The 22,650-nt window shown below is 35.7% G+C and overlaps 1 protein-coding gene across 1 annotated transcript in view; it reads right to left on the minus strand.

Annotated features, from left to right (window-relative positions):
• LRP12 (LDL receptor related protein 12) overlaps positions 1 to 22,650 on the minus strand; it is a 50,143-nt gene that overhangs the window by 14,226 nt on the left and 13,267 nt on the right. The window contains exons 2-3 of the mRNA XM_079302770.1: positions 7,668 to 7,724; positions 750 to 885 (exon numbers count right to left, since the gene is read on the minus strand). Coding sequence (XP_079158896.1) covers positions 750 to 885; positions 7,668 to 7,724 — 193 coding nt within the window. The remainder of the gene's footprint in view (positions 1 to 749; positions 886 to 7,667; positions 7,725 to 22,650) is intronic.

Below are 22,650 nucleotides of genomic sequence, written 5' to 3' on the forward strand. Positions count from 1 at the left end.
AGTATGGAAAGTTTAGAAAGCATTCTAGTAGGTGAACAGTTTTGCCTACTTTACATTGCATTTATGCCAGTTAAATAATTAGTAGAAAGACTGTTTAAATTAAGAACCAGAATTTAAACAAGTAACTGATGTCAAAGCAAATACTCCATAATGAAGAGCAGTTTCTTGGGTCAGCAAGTCTGAACTGGAGACTAAAGAAAACCTGCACATAATGCAGTTTCATAATCAAGTCTATGAAGCAGCACTAACTTGTATGCTGATGCTAAAAGAAATCAGTAATCAGAAATGAACTGATGAGAACTTGAATCCACAAGTTTTTTAAATTACTACTTTAGAAAAGTTACAAGTGAAACTGTGAGGAGTTCCCTGCAACAGAACTCAGCTTTCCTAAACTGCAGTCTTATCTATTGAGTCGTTATTTGTTCCTGACATTTTTAAGCATACCAAGAGACCTCATAGCAATGAAGCATTACAGCATTTAGTCTACACACTTTTTAATGAAAAAATCCTATGTTTCAAACACATTGAAAAAATTCAAACAAATGAGCACACAGATTTTTCCACCAATTCTCCAGATAAAAACAAATGCTACATATGCAAGAAAATCAGATAAAAGCAAAGGCAAAAACCAGACAGCACTGAAACCTTTGACTTACAGAAAGGAAGAGAAAACTGGTATGTGCACAACTGGCAGTTAAAAATGTCTGGTACTTCTTCAATCCACATGGAAAATACAGGAGCACTGTTACCTTATAGTAATGATCTCCCCTGGGTTTGCATGGATGTACCAGCTACAGTTAATTCGGGCAGGATACTCCGAGGGCCACCCTGGACTTGTGATTGTCCCGCTTGGTGATCGAATTTGTTCTGGAATATCTCCACAAGCTAAAAAACACATATTTATTGAAAGTGACTTGATTAATTCCATTTTTTTAAAAAGCCAATAGGACAAAAAAACCCCACCCAATCAATCAGCACCTAATCAGGGAGAATATCTGAGTTAAATGAAATACCAATTAAAAAACCCACAACTTCTAAAGGAGTTAGAACTTGTCATGGAACATGTCAGCCAAAAGATGCTTTCCAACACTGCCAGTGCAGCAGCTTTTACTTATGTCAATTATTATTACAGATTAAAAAAGAATATTCTATGTGGACTTTGACAACTTTATTAGGTTAAAGACTTTATTTCTAAATTTTATTTTTAGTCTTTACAAAGATTCAGTTCAATTTAACCATGCAGTAACACCTTAGATTGATAAGTATATTAGAAGGTCACAAACAAATTAAAGCTAAATCATCAAGCAGTTGAAATTTCCTGTCTTAGGTAGACCCAGTGTTTGACCATCATTTAGATACCTTCCCCCTTCCAGTACTTGGCATGGAAATGATCTCCATACACGATTCCAAATGCTTGAAAGGAAAAGAGCACTTACTGCAGCAGAGACCTGTGTAACTGCATTTCTGATAATGGACTTGAAAGCTGGTATTTATAGGTCTAATTATATGCAACTGAAGTAACTCAGTCATTTGTACTCTTACTTTTATAGGTGCAGCTTTCTGCATTGGCCTTAACTCAGCTGCTGCTACTTCCAGAGCTTGAGTGTTCTCAATTCTTCTGATTTAATTTGAAGTACTGTACTTACACTTTGCTCATTTTGTTCTCCTTTTTTTCCCCCCCTCCTCCCTTATATCCAACACCTGTCATATAGTATATACACAACCTTCACACAAACAGAAAGGCTAGACTACACTCACTGCAGACCTTCAATTATGAGGATGTCTCAGTGGCGAGACAACAAATTAAAAAAACCTGCCCTCTGTGCTTTTATTTGTCAGTTTTATCACTGATAAAAAATCTGCCAGGCTGTCAAAGTTACTGTAGCCCAGTCAGTTATATACAGTAGTTTGAACACAAGAACTATTACAAATAAGGAAGTACTTCCATTATTGTCTGATCATCAGTTTTTAAAATTCCTATTTCATTAAAATAGTCAATCAGAACTGATGAATAAAGAAACAAGAAGAATGAACTGTATTTATAACAGTGGAGAAGTTGCAATAATGTAATTTGTGTATTATTTTTTTTCTATTTTTATACGCAATCAAGCTTTAAAAATAATTTTGCAATACTACCTGAAATTTAAAAAGTTATAATGTTAAATTATTATTACTTTAAGGTATTTATGTATGGCATAACAAATACACTTTAAGATACATTTTAGAAATACTAAAAGGCAGAAATGCTGACGTATGTCTGAGTCTTCTACATTAACTTAAAAACCACAGCAAAAATAAAACCCAGGAAATTAACTATTTTCCTGTATATATGTAAGAGAATAGTGGTTTACAGTTTTTCACATGTTCTTTTTTTTTAGCTTTATTCATGCTTCACATTCAAGTATTAACATACCTCAACTGTAGGGCACAGGAGCTGCCCTAATATCTCAGGATGAAAGTCACAACATACAGAAAGAGATTTCATTTTACTATGCAACCATTCACTTTCTTTTTAATTTTTGAGCAAACCCTATAGGTGGTGCTCTAACATCATTTGGAACACAGCTCCTGTGTAAGTGATCTTTTTTTTGATACTTAACATTTGTTCAGGCAATAAATGTAAAGACTTGAAAGAAAAGGTGGTTATTCAGTTGTTAAATTAAAATAGCAGTTTTAACAAAAAACAAACAAAAAAAAACCCCAGAACAAACACATGCAAAAAAATAGAAGAATGTATAAGACACTTTGTACCAAGCTTGCAAATACTGGCAACAATTCTACATTCTACTTCGTTACTACTGAAATAGTCCCCAGCTTTAAAGGTGCCATGAGATTTACACTACAACATACACCTGCTATCAGATATTACCAAACTGACAGACAAAATTTTGGCACTCAGAACCTCTAAAGAAGCTATTAAGTTTACCTGACAAAGGAAACATTTCACTAAAACACATAAAAACCAATAATTCAACATGGGCTCATTCAGTTTTAGCGTTCACTTCCAAAAACATTAACATGCTAAACCCCAGAGCAGTACAAACAGTAATGTATTTGTACACAAGCATGAATGGAAGAAATTACACATGAAAATCCTGGATAACATAGGTAGTGCTTTCAGAGAACACAAAAGCTTCTGGTTTTACTCAAACTCAGGAATGTTTTATCCTTTGCAGAATCAACCTTACGTAATTTCTACATTCTTTTCTTTAGATGTCTTTTTCTCTGTTTCTAGCAAAGCTCACACTACAGAGCTGGGAGCAAAAGATGATAATTTGCAACAGCATCCAATAGAAGGAGAGAGAAGCAGACTATGGAGGGCAAGAGGAAGCCAGAGTGACCACAGGCACAATAATACGGGGTCAACAAAACTGTACAAGTGCTGTAGAAAACACTGAAGAAAGTATTCATGTGACAAAGTGGGGGCTCTAAACAAAGGGAATGGATTTGAAAAATGGATTACAGCTATCTTAACTTCAAGTTGACTAGACAAGCTAAACACAGTTGCATACTTAATAAATGTAATTCAGGAGACAACAGAAATCTCCTGTTTGCTTAAAAAGTGTATAAAGGTCAAGATCAACTGTGCAGAAGCTGCACTTCAGAAGTACTGTCTTTCTGAGAATAATTTCTCAGGGAGATTTTAAAAATCAATGATAACCATTTGAAATAGAACATCTTTAAAGGGAATATACTTTATAAAGATGGTAGCAAGCCTTTAAAATCAGTTCCTGATCCTCTGCTTAACTAGGATGTTTCTCCTACACCTTTATAGACTAGAACAAATATTTTATTCATGTGCTTGCAAACATGCACAACATAAGCAACATCACAAAGGATATGGGATTAAAAAAAAAATCCATCTATCAGCATTTAAAACAGAAATGCATCAATAGAGGCAAACACCCTTACTTTCAGTTGAGGAAAATTTGGACTTTTAATCTCAATTGCTAGGAGCCCTACAAAGCATTTGTCATACAGGTCAGTTGTGTCTATGACAACTTAAAATTACAAGAAAACTGATTAGGTTTAGAATAATTTATTTAAAGTATTAAAAATACATAACAGAACAGCAGAATGAAAATTAGTTGAGTCAGAATAAAAGGAAAAGGCAGGAGCACTGAAGAAATTGAGAAGGTTGCATTGTAGAGAAGCAAAGACACCCAGTGATGCATGCCCAAGATGTTCTCAAATCTCATGCTGGTGGGTATAGTATTTAAAGGGGGGAGCAAATTCCTCTTGCACAACCATTTCTACATCAATTTTGTGTCTGCTTACATTCCCTTCAATGCTCTTGTATTCCATGGTACAATTCTGCTCATCCATCTCCTACCTGTTTCAAACTCTTTCCTTTGATAACCTTTATTGTATTAATCTATTTATAATTCTGTTTGTTACTGTGATATAACTGTTCAGTAAATTGCAATACTGCAATTAGGACTGAGGATGTTTCACATATTACAGTGTAAAATAATGGTCAAAAAAGCTTGCACATAATTTTCTGATGTATATTGGACTTTTTAAAAACAGACACAACATTTTTTCTCATTTCCTTCTCCCTGAATTTTGTTTACCATCTCACATTACCGAACATTATGGTAAACTATAGGATGTTGATTGGTAAAAAGAAGAGAGCAAATTAAAAGTTTACTGTACCAAATTCAACTAGCAAGTTATAACAAGAAAGTAATTAGGAAACCTATGCAAAAATTCTGTAGCAACATCTAGAGAAGTAAAGTACCTGTAGTGAGAGTGAACAACATGTCAAGGAAAAAAGTCACTTCAGAAAAGCAGGGAGAGGGAGATTAGGGATTTATCTACACAGTAATGCCAGGAGATTAGTTGGAAAGATAAAAGAATTAGCTTTCAATGTGAACCACAGGATGATAAGGTATGCATTATATTGGACATGGTAAGGACATGAATGCAGCTGGATAAATGATCTGAAGGTGTTTAAAACAGCTTAGAGTAAAAAGAGAATAATGTTGTGATAAAGTCTAAACCGTGAACAGGGAGGATAATTATTGCATTGTAACTCTCAGGAGCAACTGAAAGTCTTATGTGGAGAGCTACAGCAGAAGAAGGCATAGGAATCTTTGCCTCCAGGTCAATCCAAAAGGCTTTAATTTAAAATGCCCTTTGCTCTGCAATGCAGAGACATTCAGTAAAAAGAAATAATTTTATATATATATATATATATATATATATATATATATATATATATATGTATATGTATATATATAACAGTGCTGCAGTTCTTTAAAATGCAGAATGAGGGGTTGAGGAGATGGGCAATTGGTTTGCAATTGTAACAATTATGGCTCAACATACCTCAAAGACTGACTGAAAATATCTCTGAACTCTTCAGATTTTAAAGGCATAAACACTTGCTTATTTGATAGCTTATATGCAAAGAGACAACATTCCATTAATTGCTGCTGGCAGAAAAAGCATGTTCATGTATTAGAGGAGTACCTGTAACTTGGCAGTATAGTATACAGCAGAAGCATAAATACCAAAGGTCACAGAGGTCTGTATTCTTAAAACATAATTTAGTAAGGTAGGTCATGCAGTCTTACAGCAGCAGCATGACAGGAAATCTACCACCAAGACAAAAGATTTCATTTTAAATCCTGTCTCTGTACAACTGTTCAAGAAAATCACTTGCTTGGTTTCAACACCAAGTGAAAGTTGGATTTAGACAGATTAAAGGCCAGACGTCTTTGGCTGCATTTTGCACAAAATCTGCCTAAAATTGTATTGCTAAATATAAAGCTGTCCAGGTATGCTTGATAAAAAATATAACCTGCAAGTTAGAAAATACGTTTGGGAGACCCAATTTATTTAAAAGGAATTAAAAAATAATTGAATTCATCATCATCTTGGCTACCTGGCTATACTTGGGCTACGTACTTAAAATTTAAGATGCACATACAAAGAGCAGTAAAGAAAATGCTACTGGGTCAGTCTATATGTTTTCTTCAGGTTGTCCTTAAGAGCACATCTTCCCCATTGCCTTGAAATTCCCCAGTGAAGAACTTGTGCTCTGGATTAAAAAAGAAACTTAGGAGTAAAGTATTTATTTTTTCTGATCTGGAAAGCTATTTAAAAATATAAGAACATCAGAGATACCTTTTTTTTTTGTGGTTGTTATTATTATTTATTTCTAAATGGATCTTTCTTCTCAGTAGTTAAAGTTCTATCTACCAGCTGCTGTCATCTTGTGTACAAAGTACGTTCTGTTCTGCTCTTCTTGGCACTGCCTATTCAAGCATGCTGGCCAAAGTACTGGAAGCAGAGTCAAAAATTCCATTCACCTCTTGCCCAGCAGATGCTTTTCTGCCTGTATTGTGACCTGTGACACAACCATTGCAGTAAACAAAGGCATGAAGGGCTGTTATAACATACCCTGAAAGCTGCATAGTGAGATTTTAGGTTGACTCAGTGTCTCTCATCCATTCCAATTCCAGCAATAATTGCTCCAAGAGGGGCAATTGCTATGTTGATATTTATTATTTGCAGTGTGTTATAAATGCAATGTACATGATACTTGGTTAAAAAATGATACTTTGTTAAAAAGCAACAGCATTCTTCATGCAGCACATGAACGGGTAAGAAACATCTTCTATAAACAGACTTTTAACAATCTTTGAGTAGCAAACAATAAAAGAGAAATAAAAAGCAGTAGGTGTCACAGAGACCATCCACTTTATTCAAAAACTCAACCATACAAGTAGCAATGTAATGTTTAAAGCAAAACTGTAAGGATAACTACAGTGAGATGTACAAGCTGTTCTCAAATAGGAGAACTTCTCAAAGGACAATTTTGACTCTTATTTTAGGAGAAACGGGGTGTGAAAATCAGCTTGAATTCCAGGGATTAGAGGCAGCTTTCCTAGGGAAAGAATCAGGTTTGTATCCTGCTACCTGCTGAGGAGCCTTTATCTCCCCGTTTGCACATATCCTGGGTATCTGTAGGATAAACCACGCCCAGCAGCTGCCGACAGGGAACAGCATCTGCAGAACAAAGACTGCACACCAATGCCTCAATGGCCACACAGTCCCTTCATTAACACACAACAGACCCGACTGCCCTGCTGCCCAGAAGAGGCCAAAATGAACTTATTGGAAGAGAAAGCAGAAACCTTTGAGCAGTGTGTGCTGCTTTTATACCCTATATTCTCTCAGCATCTCACCAGTTTCTCAAGTTCTAATTTTTTTTTTCTTGTATTAAGGAAAGTGAGCAGTCAAGTGTACAGTCGTTTTAGTTAAATCTAATCATGTGAAACGTCTAACTCCTGGATTCATGCTATTTGATAGTAGCAGTGTCCAAAATTACCTTTCAGTAAATTTCATTTCACAAAAACTTCACTGTGGAAAGAAAATATCAATTCAACTTAAACCAACTTTTCTCTTAGTTCAATGTTTATATGGAAAAATAATTAAGCAGTCCACTTAGAAAGGCATAATCTGTTCATGAGCATGCAGGTATCAGTTTTATCTTATGAGAATTTTTCCATGTTCCAGTTGCTTCATTCCTTATTACATGCTGCAAAAGGCAGTAATAATTTTTATAGCCAAATATCTCTTCATAAGATACCAGGTGGCTTTCAATATTTACTATTTAAGTCATGCATGAAATTTAAACATTACAAAAAATGACTTACCCGTTGACACTCCTGAAATATGCACATTTTCAGAATGTTCTGCAAGAGCACCATTTCCTAAAATTAAACATAATGAATAAGCTAATTTCCAAGATAAAATTTGCAAAAATTCTTCAGATACCTTTTTACAGAACAGAACGAACAAACCTGAAGTTATTTTAATTAATATTAAACATGAAAGGTCCAGCATTAAGTTTTATCATAAATTAAAGAGAGAAACTGGAGAGAAAGTTACCATACCATAAAAATAGCCCCACCCAAGCACTGTTAGTTTACTAGGAACAATTCAATATACAAGAAAGTTCAGGAGCAAGCAGAAACTGATACTGTCAGTTTTGAGAAACTTTACACGTTAGAGGGTAGACCTAGTATTTTGCATTAAGTGCTATTTTATTTTCAAGAAAGGTCTGTTTCAATGCATCTTCCCCATCTCCTTCTGAAGCAAGATTTGTAACTAAATGCTATGCAAATAAGGACATCCAGGGGACTATACCCACCTATTTCATAAAAATTGCAACCTATACCCTTTATGCAGAAAGATGGCTCAGCTACAGCAGGGAGCCAGCTACCTTAGAGAGTAACACCCCACCAAATGTTCATCAAATCAAAGCAGACTTGCAAAGATGAACAAGGCCCATGTGGCCATCAAGAGTATGAGACCAAAAAAGTTATCCCTCCAAACCCCATGTTTGTACTCTCCAAAGTAAAAGAAGTTTACTAAAGCGAACAGACTACTGCCAGGTGGCAGTCCTGGTACATGATATGACACATCTAATTGTATTTGTGTGCATTTCTCCCCCTTCTTTATCCATCATCTTTTACTTTAACCTCTAGAACAAATCTGTAGTAAAATCTTTCAGAAATCTCAAGAGGAAAGAGGTATTTTGATACATAAGTTTCTTTGAACACAGACAGTGAATCTAAAATGTAAAGACTTTGACTAAGCAAATGTTGAAACTACAACTCTTAATTCTTCAAAGTTTTTTTAATACAGAAGATTTTCCATGTCACACAGATCTCCATACATGTGATATCAGTTGTTCTACCAGCACTGCAATGTCAGTGCATTATGTCCAGGTAACAAGAACCTTAAATATATGAAGAAAACACAAATTCCTTTTATACCAATTTAAAGACTGTTAAAAGTTGAAAAAGAACATAGTATATCTAAGCCAGCACTTCAATGTTACAGAAATTGCTCCCAGGGCTGACACCAAATACAGAAAGCCATAATTTTTAGCTTTTTAAAGATACAATACAGTAGAAACCTGATGCTCAGAATTTGTAGAAAAATAACAAGTTTAATTTATTTTTTTAGCAGTAAATTCCTCAGCTCTTCAAAGTGACATGTTTCCCACCCCTTTTTCAAAGTACTAATTTCACTGCATATATTTACATACCAAGTTGCTTTGTCTCATTTGTTAAAAAAATTCCACACTGCAACAATTCTCCTCAATGTTCAAAACACTGACGTATTTTTAAAACAAAAGCTATTTCAAATACTGTGTTAGTGAGCAACTATTTTTCAATTAAACTATTTTCAAAGTAAAATACACATCTAGTTTTTAAAAAACTGTTCTGTAAATAATTTCTCCACTTTGCATATCACTGACGTGCCAAGGGATGTTGCCACTCTAATTTTGTGTGTACAGTAACACTTAGCTCTCAATTTACAAAATAAACATCTTTGCTGGAAAATGATTTTACTTGCAACTAATTCCACAAAAGCACATTCCTGATTGTTTTGTTTTCCATTATTTCCATCAGCATAAAGAAAACATTAATGCATTTCAAGGCCTCTTGTCTAACCTAAAAACAACTTACTGACATTTCATCTTTCAAATACACCATGGATTATTCACCTTTTTACTTCTATTAGTACATACAGTTGTTGTAGTTGTTGAACACTGAAAACGAACACCATAAGGATGTATAAAAAGGAATTCATAAACATCTAGCAATATGAAAAACCCAGAATTACATTGAAGACAGTCAGTATCTGAGCACTCCATTGATGCTACCAGAATCTGAATTCCTGACAAGCTATCTGTACATAAAAACCAATAAAAAAAAAACCCAGAATACTAATGAAATCAGCTCTGATAAAAATACAATAAAACATTAAAAGACTGACATAACACTGAAGTGATGGAAAAGAAAGTGTATATATATATATCAAAGTCTGACAAAAACTATAAATCAATAATAATGAGAAGAATACTAAAATGGGAACTTGCAACCAAATCCCTTATGTGCTGACTCAGAATTAATGGGTTAAGAAAACTTGAGCCAATACCTAGAGAGAACACTTGAATATTTTCCATCTAAATATGCTTTACGATCTAACAATTAATCTCTTGAGATAAAGTGATGTCAGATTTATTGTCAAACTAACTTCAGTGATTAGTCAGAAGTGGCACTAATGTGTGATGATGAAGCCTAAATTCAGATCCAAGTACTACAATATCAAAATAAGGTCTTTTTTAAAAACAAACTCCCAATAAACTTTCATTACATTAAAGATGAGAAATCTCTCATATTGCTTCCTTTATTATTGAAAACTGTTGTTGAAACAGAGTGTGCTCAGATGCCATTTAAATGTTATTAACTGCTAACACCTTTATGAAAATTTTAGGCAATGATCCTTATATGATCTCAACAAATAATCACATACAAAGTTAGCCTATCAGAAGACCAAAATATCAGATAAAAGAGCAGTAATTTCCATTAAGATATGGGAACATAACTACCTTTAAAATTCTTGCTAGTCTACTTAATACAGCAGAATATGAAAATATAAAATAAAATTTCTTAGGTCACCAGTAAGTTTTTAATGTTTCTTTATGCCCTAAATAAATATTTATTATTTATGTCAATTTCCACCCTGAAGCAGGTGTTACTTAATAAAATTTAGCACTAGGTTTGTTACTGGAGAGTGACAGCACAGCACTGGAAGCTAAACACCAAGAAGCTCCTGCCTTCTGTACTACCTGTGAGAAGAAACCAGGAGTGTTTTTTTAAAAACACAATCTTCCATCATTATTTTTTTCTGGTAACTTCTTAAAAGAAATGACTTTTGTAACCAGGACTATACCCATGTTCTTCATGTCCTTTTATAAACACATAGGACAAAAACAGAACAGAAATGTATGTCAGCTTTAGCCTCATAAGTTAAAATATGGTTAGCAACTGCATGTAAGTTAAAAAATTCAAATGGACAAGGATCAAGATAAAATAAACCATTTAATATGCTTTTCCTAAACAATCAAAAAATGAAGTCATAAATAGAATATGAGGTTTTAAACTACTGGCAACCTATAGGTTAAGAGAAAGTATGGGAAGTGCTTTTTAATGGCTTTCTACTGAGGTGCATGTGAGTTTGTTGTCCCCATTCATGATAATATCTCTAAAGATTGCTTGACTACAATATAAAAAAACTCACCCAACAGGTTACTAAATGAGTTAGACTCTTGATAGAATGTTTTACAGTATGGAACAACCTCCAACTTTTGAGGTCCCTGTCTTCAAAAAATTTAAAAATCTCTCCAATGTGTTATGTTCAAAGTTGTTCACCCATTCTTAGAGATGTATCCATACAATTTTATCTTACTTTCATAGCACAAAGCCAGACCTTTTGAACTCCATCACTTTTTTTTCTGTTCCTCTCAAATCCTCTGGGCTGCAATGCCACCTCATCTAAGGAGCAGGCAGAGAGAGACAGGTAGTTCCACAGACACTTCTGAATCCTTTTCATGACTCACAGCTTGCCAAAAGCAAGCAGGATGATACTAGGTCTGCCTTCAGGTTTTCCAGCAGCTGGAGAATTTCTTCGCTACAAATCCATATGAAACTATGGTAAACATCCCATACCCCACCCAGAAAATCCTGACACTGTCACAACGTCAGTTCCCAATATCCTGGTCCAAGACTTCTATACATAGTCTAGAAAGGTGAACAGAACTAGGCAAAAGATAAAACCCATAGCATTGGAAGGTGTTTGACTCACTAAGTACTTCTGAGTTTCATCTAGATAGGAGATTAACTATAGGCCAAGGGAGCGGGCTGGAAACAAAAAATGTGGCAGCAGCAAGCACTTAACTAAAGAGTGAAGGAAAAGAATGCATTCACAGTTGAAAAACACGACATGTATGGAAAAATTACCTGCCAAGTTCTATGCATTTGAAACCCAGATAGCAGCAGTGATGCTGAGCCTCACTGTGGAGGGAGGCTAACCACAATAAAGCAGCCTTCATTTTAGGATGTTACACCCCAACATCTGTCCTTCCCCACAGCCTACACAGCACAGCTCTCTCAAAATGGGGTGAATATCAGACACAAAGGATTATGTGCATATAACTTCAGAGCATAAAACTAAGCCTACGATCCTGAGATGAGCCACTCCCTTGATTTTTACCCAAATTCATGCATTTACAAAAGCATAACCAAACAGACCCCCCACTAACCTCCACCCTCCTATAATTAAGTGTCCCTTAGTCAAAATGCTCATATTAAACAAGATAATCTTCTGCTCTCCAGATACATAAATATATATATATATATACACATGAACTTGAAGGCCTCAGACAAAGAACAAGTTTACCTAAATGCTGCTATATTTGAGACAGCAAATAATTACTCTTAAATGAAGCCATTTTGATTTCAAATTGACTAAAAATAGTAATACTAATCTAATACACTGAAATGACAAATACTGCAAAAGCATACACACGAAGATGTGGTACATGCAATTTCACCCACTGTGATCATAAAATCAAACTCTGTAACTTCAGTCTGAAAGAACATCATGTATCTTGAAGCTAAGTAAAATCCAGATTGTGTTTCACAGAAAAATTGATTGCTGAAATGAAAAAACTAAAAAATAAATTAAAAAAAATCATAGTAGCAAAGGCTATTTAAGCCACCTTTATTTCTGCTGTTACACTAAGTAGTTAATGTCCACAAAGAAAAATCACACACACACACACCTATCTCCACTGAAGCTAAATTCTTCTGTATCAAGATTAAGCCTGTGCCATTATCCTCAACAGCCAAATTACAATCCCCTATAAATAAAACTGTATAAATTGAAGAAGTGCTGTAACTGAATGGCTATGATGAGAGAGCTTCTTCTAAACTACCTTGAGCTAAAAGGTACTGTGGTGCATAATGAATGCTACATAAGCAGACTGGACAGGATATTTTCCTTGAACCACAATTATCAAGGGCAAGAAATCAACAACAGTTCCTATATTACAATATATTTCTAAACATCCCTTATTGTGATATGTGTTCAACTTACTTTACTTTAGACAATGTATTTCATGACCAAACATGCTTTCTTCATCCTACTCCCAAAATTCCTTCCCACCCTGTACCTTACAAAGCTGCCTCTTGTCCTGAAGGTACATTGCATTATTCTCCACTGAGTCTCACTTCTAACTGACAAAAATAAGGGTACTACATGCTTTCATGAATGAATTGGGGCTCCTTTCTGTATTACCTCACTAAAAAGCCACTTAGCCATAGTACTTTGACCACTGAGTTCAAAAATAAAAATACCCTCCTTCATCTACAGATATGGGAGCCGGTAAAATCCTTGATGACTCTGCAATATTCCACCAGACTTCTTGGAAATGACCCTTTTTGATACCACATTTTGTGACAGTCTCAGTCAGAGGCCCACTTCCTGCAAACACCTAAGCACAGTTGTGCAGAAACAAGTTTCCACTGAAGACGCCCTGAGTCCTGCTGAACCACAGTCAGGCTCCTCTGCCAAGCCCAAGGGAGAAAAGTGCAAAGGCCACTGACTGCCTACCACACCCATGGTTAGCCCATGGTTAACCCATGGTTATGATATTACAGCCCAGAGCAGGGCATGTGGGAGACCAACAGAAAAACAAGAACTACTACTCTTCAGATAAACTAGATGATCTATAAAGGTTTCTTCCAACACAAACCATTTTATGACAAAAGCATTAGTTCACTATGTAACCCAAAATACTGCATTGAATTACTTACTTGAGTCACCTGCAGTTAATGAGCCAAAAAAAAGTCAGGAGCCTTCCCAGCCTTTTCACTCATAATTTACAATCTCATCTCTTGAACACTTTCCTTATATTTGTTAAACTAATGTTCATTTAGAATAAAATGCATTAGCTGCAGGAATTTAAAGCTGTTAACCACAGCCAAGAGCTACACATGCATAGGTATATGGTCATACTGCTGCCAAGCTCTCCTGCACTGCAGAAGGATCAGAATTCAGTATACTGAGAGTACCAACTGAAAGAAACACTTTCTGTAATCTCAGATGGACATGAGCATGCAAAAAGGACATGTTTATTTCCTCATTTATAACCCACTCTCTAAAATTATGATTTCTTCTGTAGTTTCTTTTCTATCTGTAAACCATGTGTTTTCCAACCACTGCTAAATCAAACTTCAGAAATTCAAATTTTCTCTTCCTCAGAAGACAGGAAGAGCTGCACATGCACTTCAAATTGCATGAGTGAAGGAACTGAAAGTGAAGCAAACAGTGGAGCAAAAGGAAAAAAAATTAGAGCAGTTTGAAACTTACCCTCCCAGAACAGTCCATGAAATAGGGAGTTATTACTACAGGGAATGCTTCTAACTAAGGTGCAGCAGAGCTCAAAAGATACAGTGCACTGAAGCCAGGCAACCATTTGCAGTATCTCCATATCCAGTAAAAAAGCAGCAGTATCATTCCTGGATTTCTACCATACCAGCCCCGGCCTTTACAGGTACCACCATTTTACCATTTTCTGCCTTTTGACAGCTTAGTTTGCAAACACTACATCCCTTCTATTAGAGATGTGCATGAAATAAAGTTAATTTGTGCTCCAATATGTATTTGTATCAAATACTCAGAGTAAGATTCACAAACCACAGTAATCTCATATTTTCCTGTCTCCACTGACTTTTTTTTACATAATGTATTACACTTTGACCACTAGGTTTTTGTCCTACACCCAGCTGCTGCTTACTTCCTTGACAAAGAGCAGCTCATGACAAAAGGCAATTTAAAAAGCATCACAAGAAGGGATGACACTGACTTTTAGGCATTAACTGATCAATAATCTCCAGTGTAGCTGCAGAATCTCTGGAAGAGTTATTGACAGATTTTTCATTATTTGTTTTTAAATCAAGTTTGTCATTAACCATTTAAGTTCACTATTTTTTCCTTATTTCCTTAGTGTTAAGTACTGGAGTCATCAGAATTTCAGGTAATCATTTGCAAATCTGATCTAAAATGTGCAGCAAGATGCAGAGTATCCTTTATGTGAAGGATGGATTAAAGAATAATTTATTTTAAATTAAATTAAATTACACACGTGATACACCAAACACTGAGAGAAAGCCTTCCTGCCATACAGGCAGAAGTCAGAATTTTCTACTAAAGGCAATCAGAGCTACAGTGACAATCTTTATTCCAAATTCCAGTAACAGAACAACTGCTATAAAGAGGATACAGTTAATATATCTAAAATTTCAAGAAGTGAAAGCCAATGGTCAGAGGAAGTGAGGAAGTGTTTTACATGCAAACACTACAATGGCATAGACAATTTCTTTAATCCAGAATAAAAATTACTAACAGATGAAACTATCCTGAAATAGTTCCTTATTTAAATATTCAACAATACAAGAACTGGAAATAACCACAAAATTTCACTGTAAAAGCAAATAAAGGACAGAATTTGTTTACAGTACTCAATGCTGTTATTTTATGTGGTACAATTTTTATTTGAGACCAACTGTGATGTAACTTTATTTATTAAGCTAAGACAAAAACTAAATAACCGATTCTGCAATGGAATAATTTTATGTAGATTTTAGATTTATTTTTTTTACCTTTTACAACAACCATTTTGTGCTTAGACAATTATTGTTGGATATAAAATAACGGGTGTGGTGCTTCTGAGAATCTGCACTGTATACTCAAAACTTGTCTAACATTGTTTTCTTTTAATCACTCTCTCACACTGTCCTCTCCTCTCTCACAGGGATTTTGGTACATGTAGTTTCATCACACTTTCGAAAAACAAGTCTTTATTCATTTCTTGGTGAATAAAATAGTCATGAAGCTTCCAAATCCACATTTGCTCTAAAAAGCCTAAATTCAAAAGTTAATCAATACTTGAATGAACATCACCAACCTTTATTGCCATAAGAAGGGCCACAAAGGTGATCAGAGGGCTGCAGCACCTCTGCTGTGAGGAAAGGCTGAGAGCTGCAGTTATTCAGCTGTGGTCATTTCAGTGCCTAAAGGGGACCTACAGGAGCTGGACAGGGCCTGTAGTGCCAGGACAAGAGGTAAAGACTACACTGAAAGAACAGCAGGTTTAGTTTGGATACCAGGAGGAAATTCTTTACTGTAAGAAACTGTGAAGTTTTCTCTCCATAGAAATGCTCCATCCCTGGAAGTGTTCAGAGTCATGCTGGATGGGGCTTGGAGCAACTTGGTCCCCTGCCTACAGCAGGTGAAGCAGATGGTCCTTTAATAGCACAGGCCATTCTATGATGGTATGATTTTAAAATCTTGTAACACTGAATTAAAAATCTTCAAAGACAAATATCCTACTGCTTTTACATTTCTTAACATTCTAATTACCTCCTAAAACACCAATAACACCTAAAAACACCTGCATTCTTTCTTCAAAAATTGACTATTACAACCTATACTCTAAAAATCTAAGCTCACTACATCAGTGAATGATTTGAATTTACAAATTACAAGTCTATACACTTCTCTACCAAAACACAGTACATTCCTTATTCCTGACAGTTGTATAGTGTGAACTTGGGATTTGTCTACATTAGGATTTTATTTCAGGTAAGGGGCAGAATCTCCTGATCTGCTCCACCTCCTGTGCTCAAGCACACATTACACTGGGGCCTTGGAACCAACAAACTGGATTTCTTTTAGAGGATATGCTCCTACTTGTAATGGGTACTGAGTTTTCTGGGCCACACTAGACATCTTCCAAGAAAAACCCTTTAGTAACATATACAGCACAAACTTATCTCTTCAGCATAACTTGTTTTGCTCCAAAAATCCCCTCCTGCCAGGCTATGGGATGTACCAACACACACCCCAAGCACATCCTCTACTCACAACAGCCCCAGGGAGGCCCCACCTCAACTTCAAGAATAAGCTCAGCCTCTGCAGCCATTCAGTATAAACCATAAAAGTTCTCATTCTAGATTCATTAAGCACACATTATTCACTAAAATCACACCAATTGTGAATGCCATACACACATAAGAAAATGTATAAAATTCCCTATCATCTGAGATTTTAGCATAATACAGATTTAACATAGATGCTGCCAGCCAGATGATGCTGGAGTCTTAAAACAGAGCCCAGAACACCTTCAGAAAACATTAAGCAAATGTTTGGAAGATGCTGCAGTCTACAAATAATTCAAATTCCTGCACCGTAAGTGTGGCTTCCCAGTCACTTTCCAATCTTCCTTGTAATTTGAGTCTGCCATTAAAACACAAAATTTTAACATAGCAGCTAAACTAGTTTGACTTCAGGATTTTTGTGTGAAAGTTTCAGAACAGAAAAAGTTAAAGCTTCTCAGTTGCTGTTTTAAAAGGCAGGGACAGAAACCAATCTGACATTATTGTTTTTATTCTCAGTCAAAAATTCCACAAACTATTTATAGACAGCTCTAATATACTTGGCAGCAAGCAGTGGAAATTGGAAATCTAGCAGAGACACTGGATCAGCTTCAACAAGATTCCTGATTTTAAGCACATAAGTAGTTCTATTCATGTCACACCCTACCTGACTTCTGCCCTGTCAGGTGTAAAGGAGGTTACCTGACTGACCACTGCCTGAGGCTGTACATCTTCTCAGGTGGTAATCTAGTGCAGCATTTTGCATTAGACAGAGAGCAGGAAATAAAAAAAACAAAGAAACAAAACAAACCAGATTACTAAACCAAAATCAAACAATTCAAACAGTGAGTTCAGTCACCTAAATTACCACTAAACCTCAACAAAAAAAGTGAGGAAATCAGAGGAAGAAGGATTAGATCCAAAACTAGCAGGGAAAGAGAGAATACACTGCCTACCCATCCTTAAATGAGCTATGTCCATTATGAGGCTCAGAAGCCTATTCTTAACTAATTAGACCCTACCATTAATTTGAACCTAACACTTTGCCCTCCTATTTGGAAACTTCCACTGCTATATTACTTAAAAAACTAGAAAACTCCAAATTTCTAGCTATTTTAAACAGCTGTTTGAAATTACTAAAACTCAGGTTTTTTACAAAAGAACTGCTTACCCCACTTGCACATGTTTGACTGCAGTCAATATCCTCTTCTGTAAATACAAGAACAAGTGTTAGCACACAACAATCTAAGTAGACCTGGTGTATTGTATTTTAAAAAACTGAAATCAAAACCCCATAAACATCTGCAGACAAACAGAAGATTTTACTACTCTGTCAAAAGTTAAGATGTTAAGAGCAGGACTTCATCTTTTTTTTCTCTATTCCTCTCACGATTTAGGCCTGTGCCATCCTGAAAAAGTTCTAAGAGATGAAATTAAATAATTATTCATAAATAATAACTGCAAGCATCAAAAACGTATAAGGTTGAAGAAATGAAAGTATAATCTCCTATTACTCCACGAATCTCTACCAGGAATCCAAAAACATCCAAGCTTCTGGTTCCAGCTAACAGTATGACTCAGATTTACAACTGATTTTTTTTTTTTTTTTCAAAAAAGACTGAAATAGTGTAGGAGTATTTGATATTGGAGGGTGTGGGAGAATCACAAGGGTTTTTGAAAAGAAGGAAAACACTGCTCTACTGCAGCACCTTTATTAGTGAGCCTACATCTCATGTGACAAAAAAAAAAAACCAAAAGGCAAAAAGATACATCCAGACAATAATGGTTTAAAAATTCAGAAAGCTAACTGGACTAAAAAATAAAGTTACAACATTTATTTAAGTCTTTATTAAGCAGAAGGGCTAAAATGTCACAATCCAGAGATCAAAGAGGAAATTTCATGGTTCTGACTGAAGCAAAAATAGGAGACTGACAAATGAAACTGTTATTTCCAGATCTGCTATATTCTTTTTGGAACATCAGCCTAAGCAAACCAGGCAATACTGGAGTGAGTGATATAGTGCTGCTGAGCTTCCACCTTTACCACAATAACAATAAATTAGAATTAACAGCAGCACATCCCAGCTGAATTCACTGTAGTGACATAAGTGACTTGAAAGCAACAGTGCATTTACAGCACACTTTGCACATACACCAAAAATAAAAATCATAAAAACACTGCATGTTTATGGTGTCTAGGAAAAACACCCTTATTTGAAAGATAAAACTATGTCTTCTTTCCTTCTTGCTACCTATTACTAGAAATAAAACTTTGATTTTGACAACTTTTTATACTTTTTATGTGTTTCATTTTCTTTCTGATAGAATTAAAAAGTGCACTGTAGAAACACACAGAAAAGTTGTTTCCTTTAATGCATGAGAAGAGTTCACAGAAACTACAGACACTGCTAAGACTTGTGCAGACTTGTTTACGCATAGTGTGGCAATTGGAATTTTTAGACCACACGCACCTACTCACACTGAATCTGAGCTTAAACCAAATGGCATGGTGTCTGCCCAGCTACCCTCCAGTAACACAAGACACAGTCTTGGTCCCTTTTAATGCTTCACTGAACTAATTCAAGTGTAGAAGCAACCTTGCATGGTGTAACCCTGCACCCATTCACAAGGATTGCAGCACAGTGAAAAGCACAGCCAGAGGGAGAAAGAGCTCCTAAGGCAATGCATCTTTGTTGCCTGTCCCTTCAACATCTGTGAAACAATGCTTTTTGTTAATCTCATGAAAAAACCTTGTGCAAAATTAATTTCATTATTTATTACCAGCTATTTGATCTACTCTAGTTACAGCAGATAGAAGTAGACATATCACCAAGTTTCAAGGCAACCACAACATGTGCTTCACCCTATGAAAAGACATGGAATTGACACACTTCTTGATCCAACACTGTCAGCTGGGAAATTTCACTTGCTATGATAGGAAACCCTATTAATTAGCTACACTAACTTTCTACAGTTGTCTAAACAATGCTGATTATTAAATATCCTCAGGGCTTATGAAGAGTAAGAAATGAACTTGCTGTAACTTGCTGGTCATAACATACTGCATTCCTCAAAATGTACTGTGAATTGCAACAAGTCAAAAAAGACAAGACATTAATAGAAGATAGATTGCCTGTAAGACATGAAAATTATTTTACCCAGATTAGCAACTTCTTAAAATAAGAATCAGATCCTGAAATTGCTAAAGCATGTTCCTAATATTAACATGTGTGCACATATTTGCATGGGTACACTCAGCACCTATGAAAGAATTCTGTGCATGGCAGCCCTGGTATTTTTAGATTCTTTTGTTCAATAGACTTGATTCATCAAAGCAAACAAATGGTAAGAGAAATAGCCAATAAAATTTATAATTTAGCAAAAATTATTTTGTCTCCAGTGTTTTATGCAAGACCTATATTCTTGGAGAAAACTCCACTACAGCTACTGCATTGATTCAAGTGATTGATTCCAAACAGGAAACTCCAGAGACTCTCATGGATATTTTAAAAAAGTCTGGAAGCCATCTATATATATTTAAAAAATTACAAAATCAATAGACAAATAGGTGCATATTGCCAAGAGCAAAATTCTCTCCCTCTCTTTGAAAAGATCTTTTTTTTTCCTTTTTCCACCTTCCCCTTCATGTTACCTGCTATAAATCTCCTGATTCTTGTCTTGCAAGAATAATGCTGGTGTTGTACCTCACACATTAGCATGAGTACACCTGTTTTATTTCAAACACCATGGAGTATCTTAGAAATAAATTTTCAAAATAAATTTGTGATAAATTTGGAGTCTTCTTTACTTGGCTCATTATACAGTAATCTACCATTGCATGGCTCTTTTTCTTTCTCAAATAAGCTTTTCTTGTTATTATAGCTTTATTGTGTTAGGAACCTTACAAACAAGAAAAACAACTTTTACCCCACAGAACTTGTTGCTTTGTAAAAACTGGGTATGATACATTTTTATCAGATAAAGGAAAGGACAACAAAAACAATACACATTATATAAAACAACTGGAAATCTCAACCCACCATGTTCCAAAACATAGATCAATAGCAGTACTTTACAGGAAGCACAGCAGAGACAGGAGGGGTTGAAAAAAGCACATATGATGACTTGTGTTTTCCCATGGAAAGAACTACCCAGGTGGTGGGAAGCACAAAGGAAAGAACGGCTAGTAATGTTCCTAAGTGATAAAGCTATCACTACTAAAGAAACACAGCAGAACAACAGGAGAGTAAAACTGAGTGAAACACAACTCTGACAACTCTATCCTGCGCTAACAACTATCTCCTCATTCTGCTTCACCTTCCCTCTCTCCCCCAAGTCACTGAGAAAAAAAGTACACAATTCTGAGCACCAAAGGGAAAGGCTTGTCACTTTCATTTAGAACATTTAGAAACCCTGAATTACACTGATTGTCCAGGAGGTATTAACAAGAGAGATTATGTGAATACACTTTTAATACAGTAATTGTAAGATAAGGACAGTTAACATTACCACCTTTATATGCACTGGAAACAAGTGCACTTCTGACAGCCAGAATATGGTTTCTCATATTGCACAGGACTGTAGGGTACTACAGCCTCTTGCCATGGGAGTTCCCAGTAGTTAGAAAAGATAAACAAAAACTTCTATTTTCAGGGACTACAAATGTGAGTGATGAATAGTACTATGACTCTATAACTGCAAAATAAAGAAAAAGAAAATCCTTTTTGTAGAGCTAGATAAGCATTTGACTAGACAGACAGTTTAGGTAGCTGCAGTTCAGCAGCGTACAGCACAACCCCAAGACAGCCACAGCATATGTAACACTGGTCGAAGAAAATACAACAAAATCTGTTTCAAAGCACTTAAATACGTAATTTCCCACTATCAAACTACATCCATGAGGCTCACAAATTACCCCTGAAAAACTTAAAATGTGTTAAAATAGATGCAAGTAATTTGCTATATGGATTCTGGCTTTGGCTTTTTACATAGCAAGTATGCCACAGAAACTGAAGTATCACAATTACTCACAGAATCCATAGTTTACAAATGAAGGCTTGTTTGTGTGACACTAAATGTACTTTCTGTGCCTACTCTCAGTAGTCAGTAAGAACAAATCTCACATTTTATGTGTCACAAAATCCCAAATTTTATGATATTACAGTAGCTCTATGCATTCAAGAATCTTTAGTTCTTTTATGCAACATGAAAATTGAACTACATCCAATTTCCTTCTTAAATCTGCACAGATTTTCCCGTCTGTCAACTACATTCATGTAGTCCTGGGCAGAACCATAATTTCTATCAAAGTGCTTTGCAAGGAGTTGGAAACATCTATAAAATTCATGATACATGTTTATCTCAGGGTCAAATTAACTCAAATGCAGTGGTACATTGCACTCTGAATCATCATGTTTTAGATGCAATTTCATTGCAATTCAAAAGAGCAAAGAGGTTTTCCAGGAAGTCAGGTGGTTGAAATAGGTGCATTTACAGAGGTGTAAATTGGCCTGCTCCCTCTTAATGTTACCAACTGAACAAAAAAGCCTATGGAGATGAATGACAAAGAAATAAGCTTCCTCCATTCACTGAAACACAGCCATACTTGGAACCATACCATCTCCCTCAGTTTCAATACAGCCAGCATCAGGCTGTCCATTTTTAATACTCAGACTCACCTACATCCCAGTCCCACCAGCAGAACTAGGAAAGGAGGTTCAAAGATACTTGCATCCTGGGAATGTGCACTGAAAAAACCGAAGAGCATCACACTGCAGTGCTCTGAAAAACGTACCAAACCATCAGCTCCCCAGGGTGGGAAAAGCAGGCAGACATGAGTAAA

This window comes from Erithacus rubecula (assembly GCF_903797595.1).
Source record: "Erithacus rubecula genome assembly, chromosome: 3".
Taxonomy (NCBI): domain Eukaryota; kingdom Metazoa; phylum Chordata; class Aves; order Passeriformes; family Muscicapidae; genus Erithacus; species Erithacus rubecula.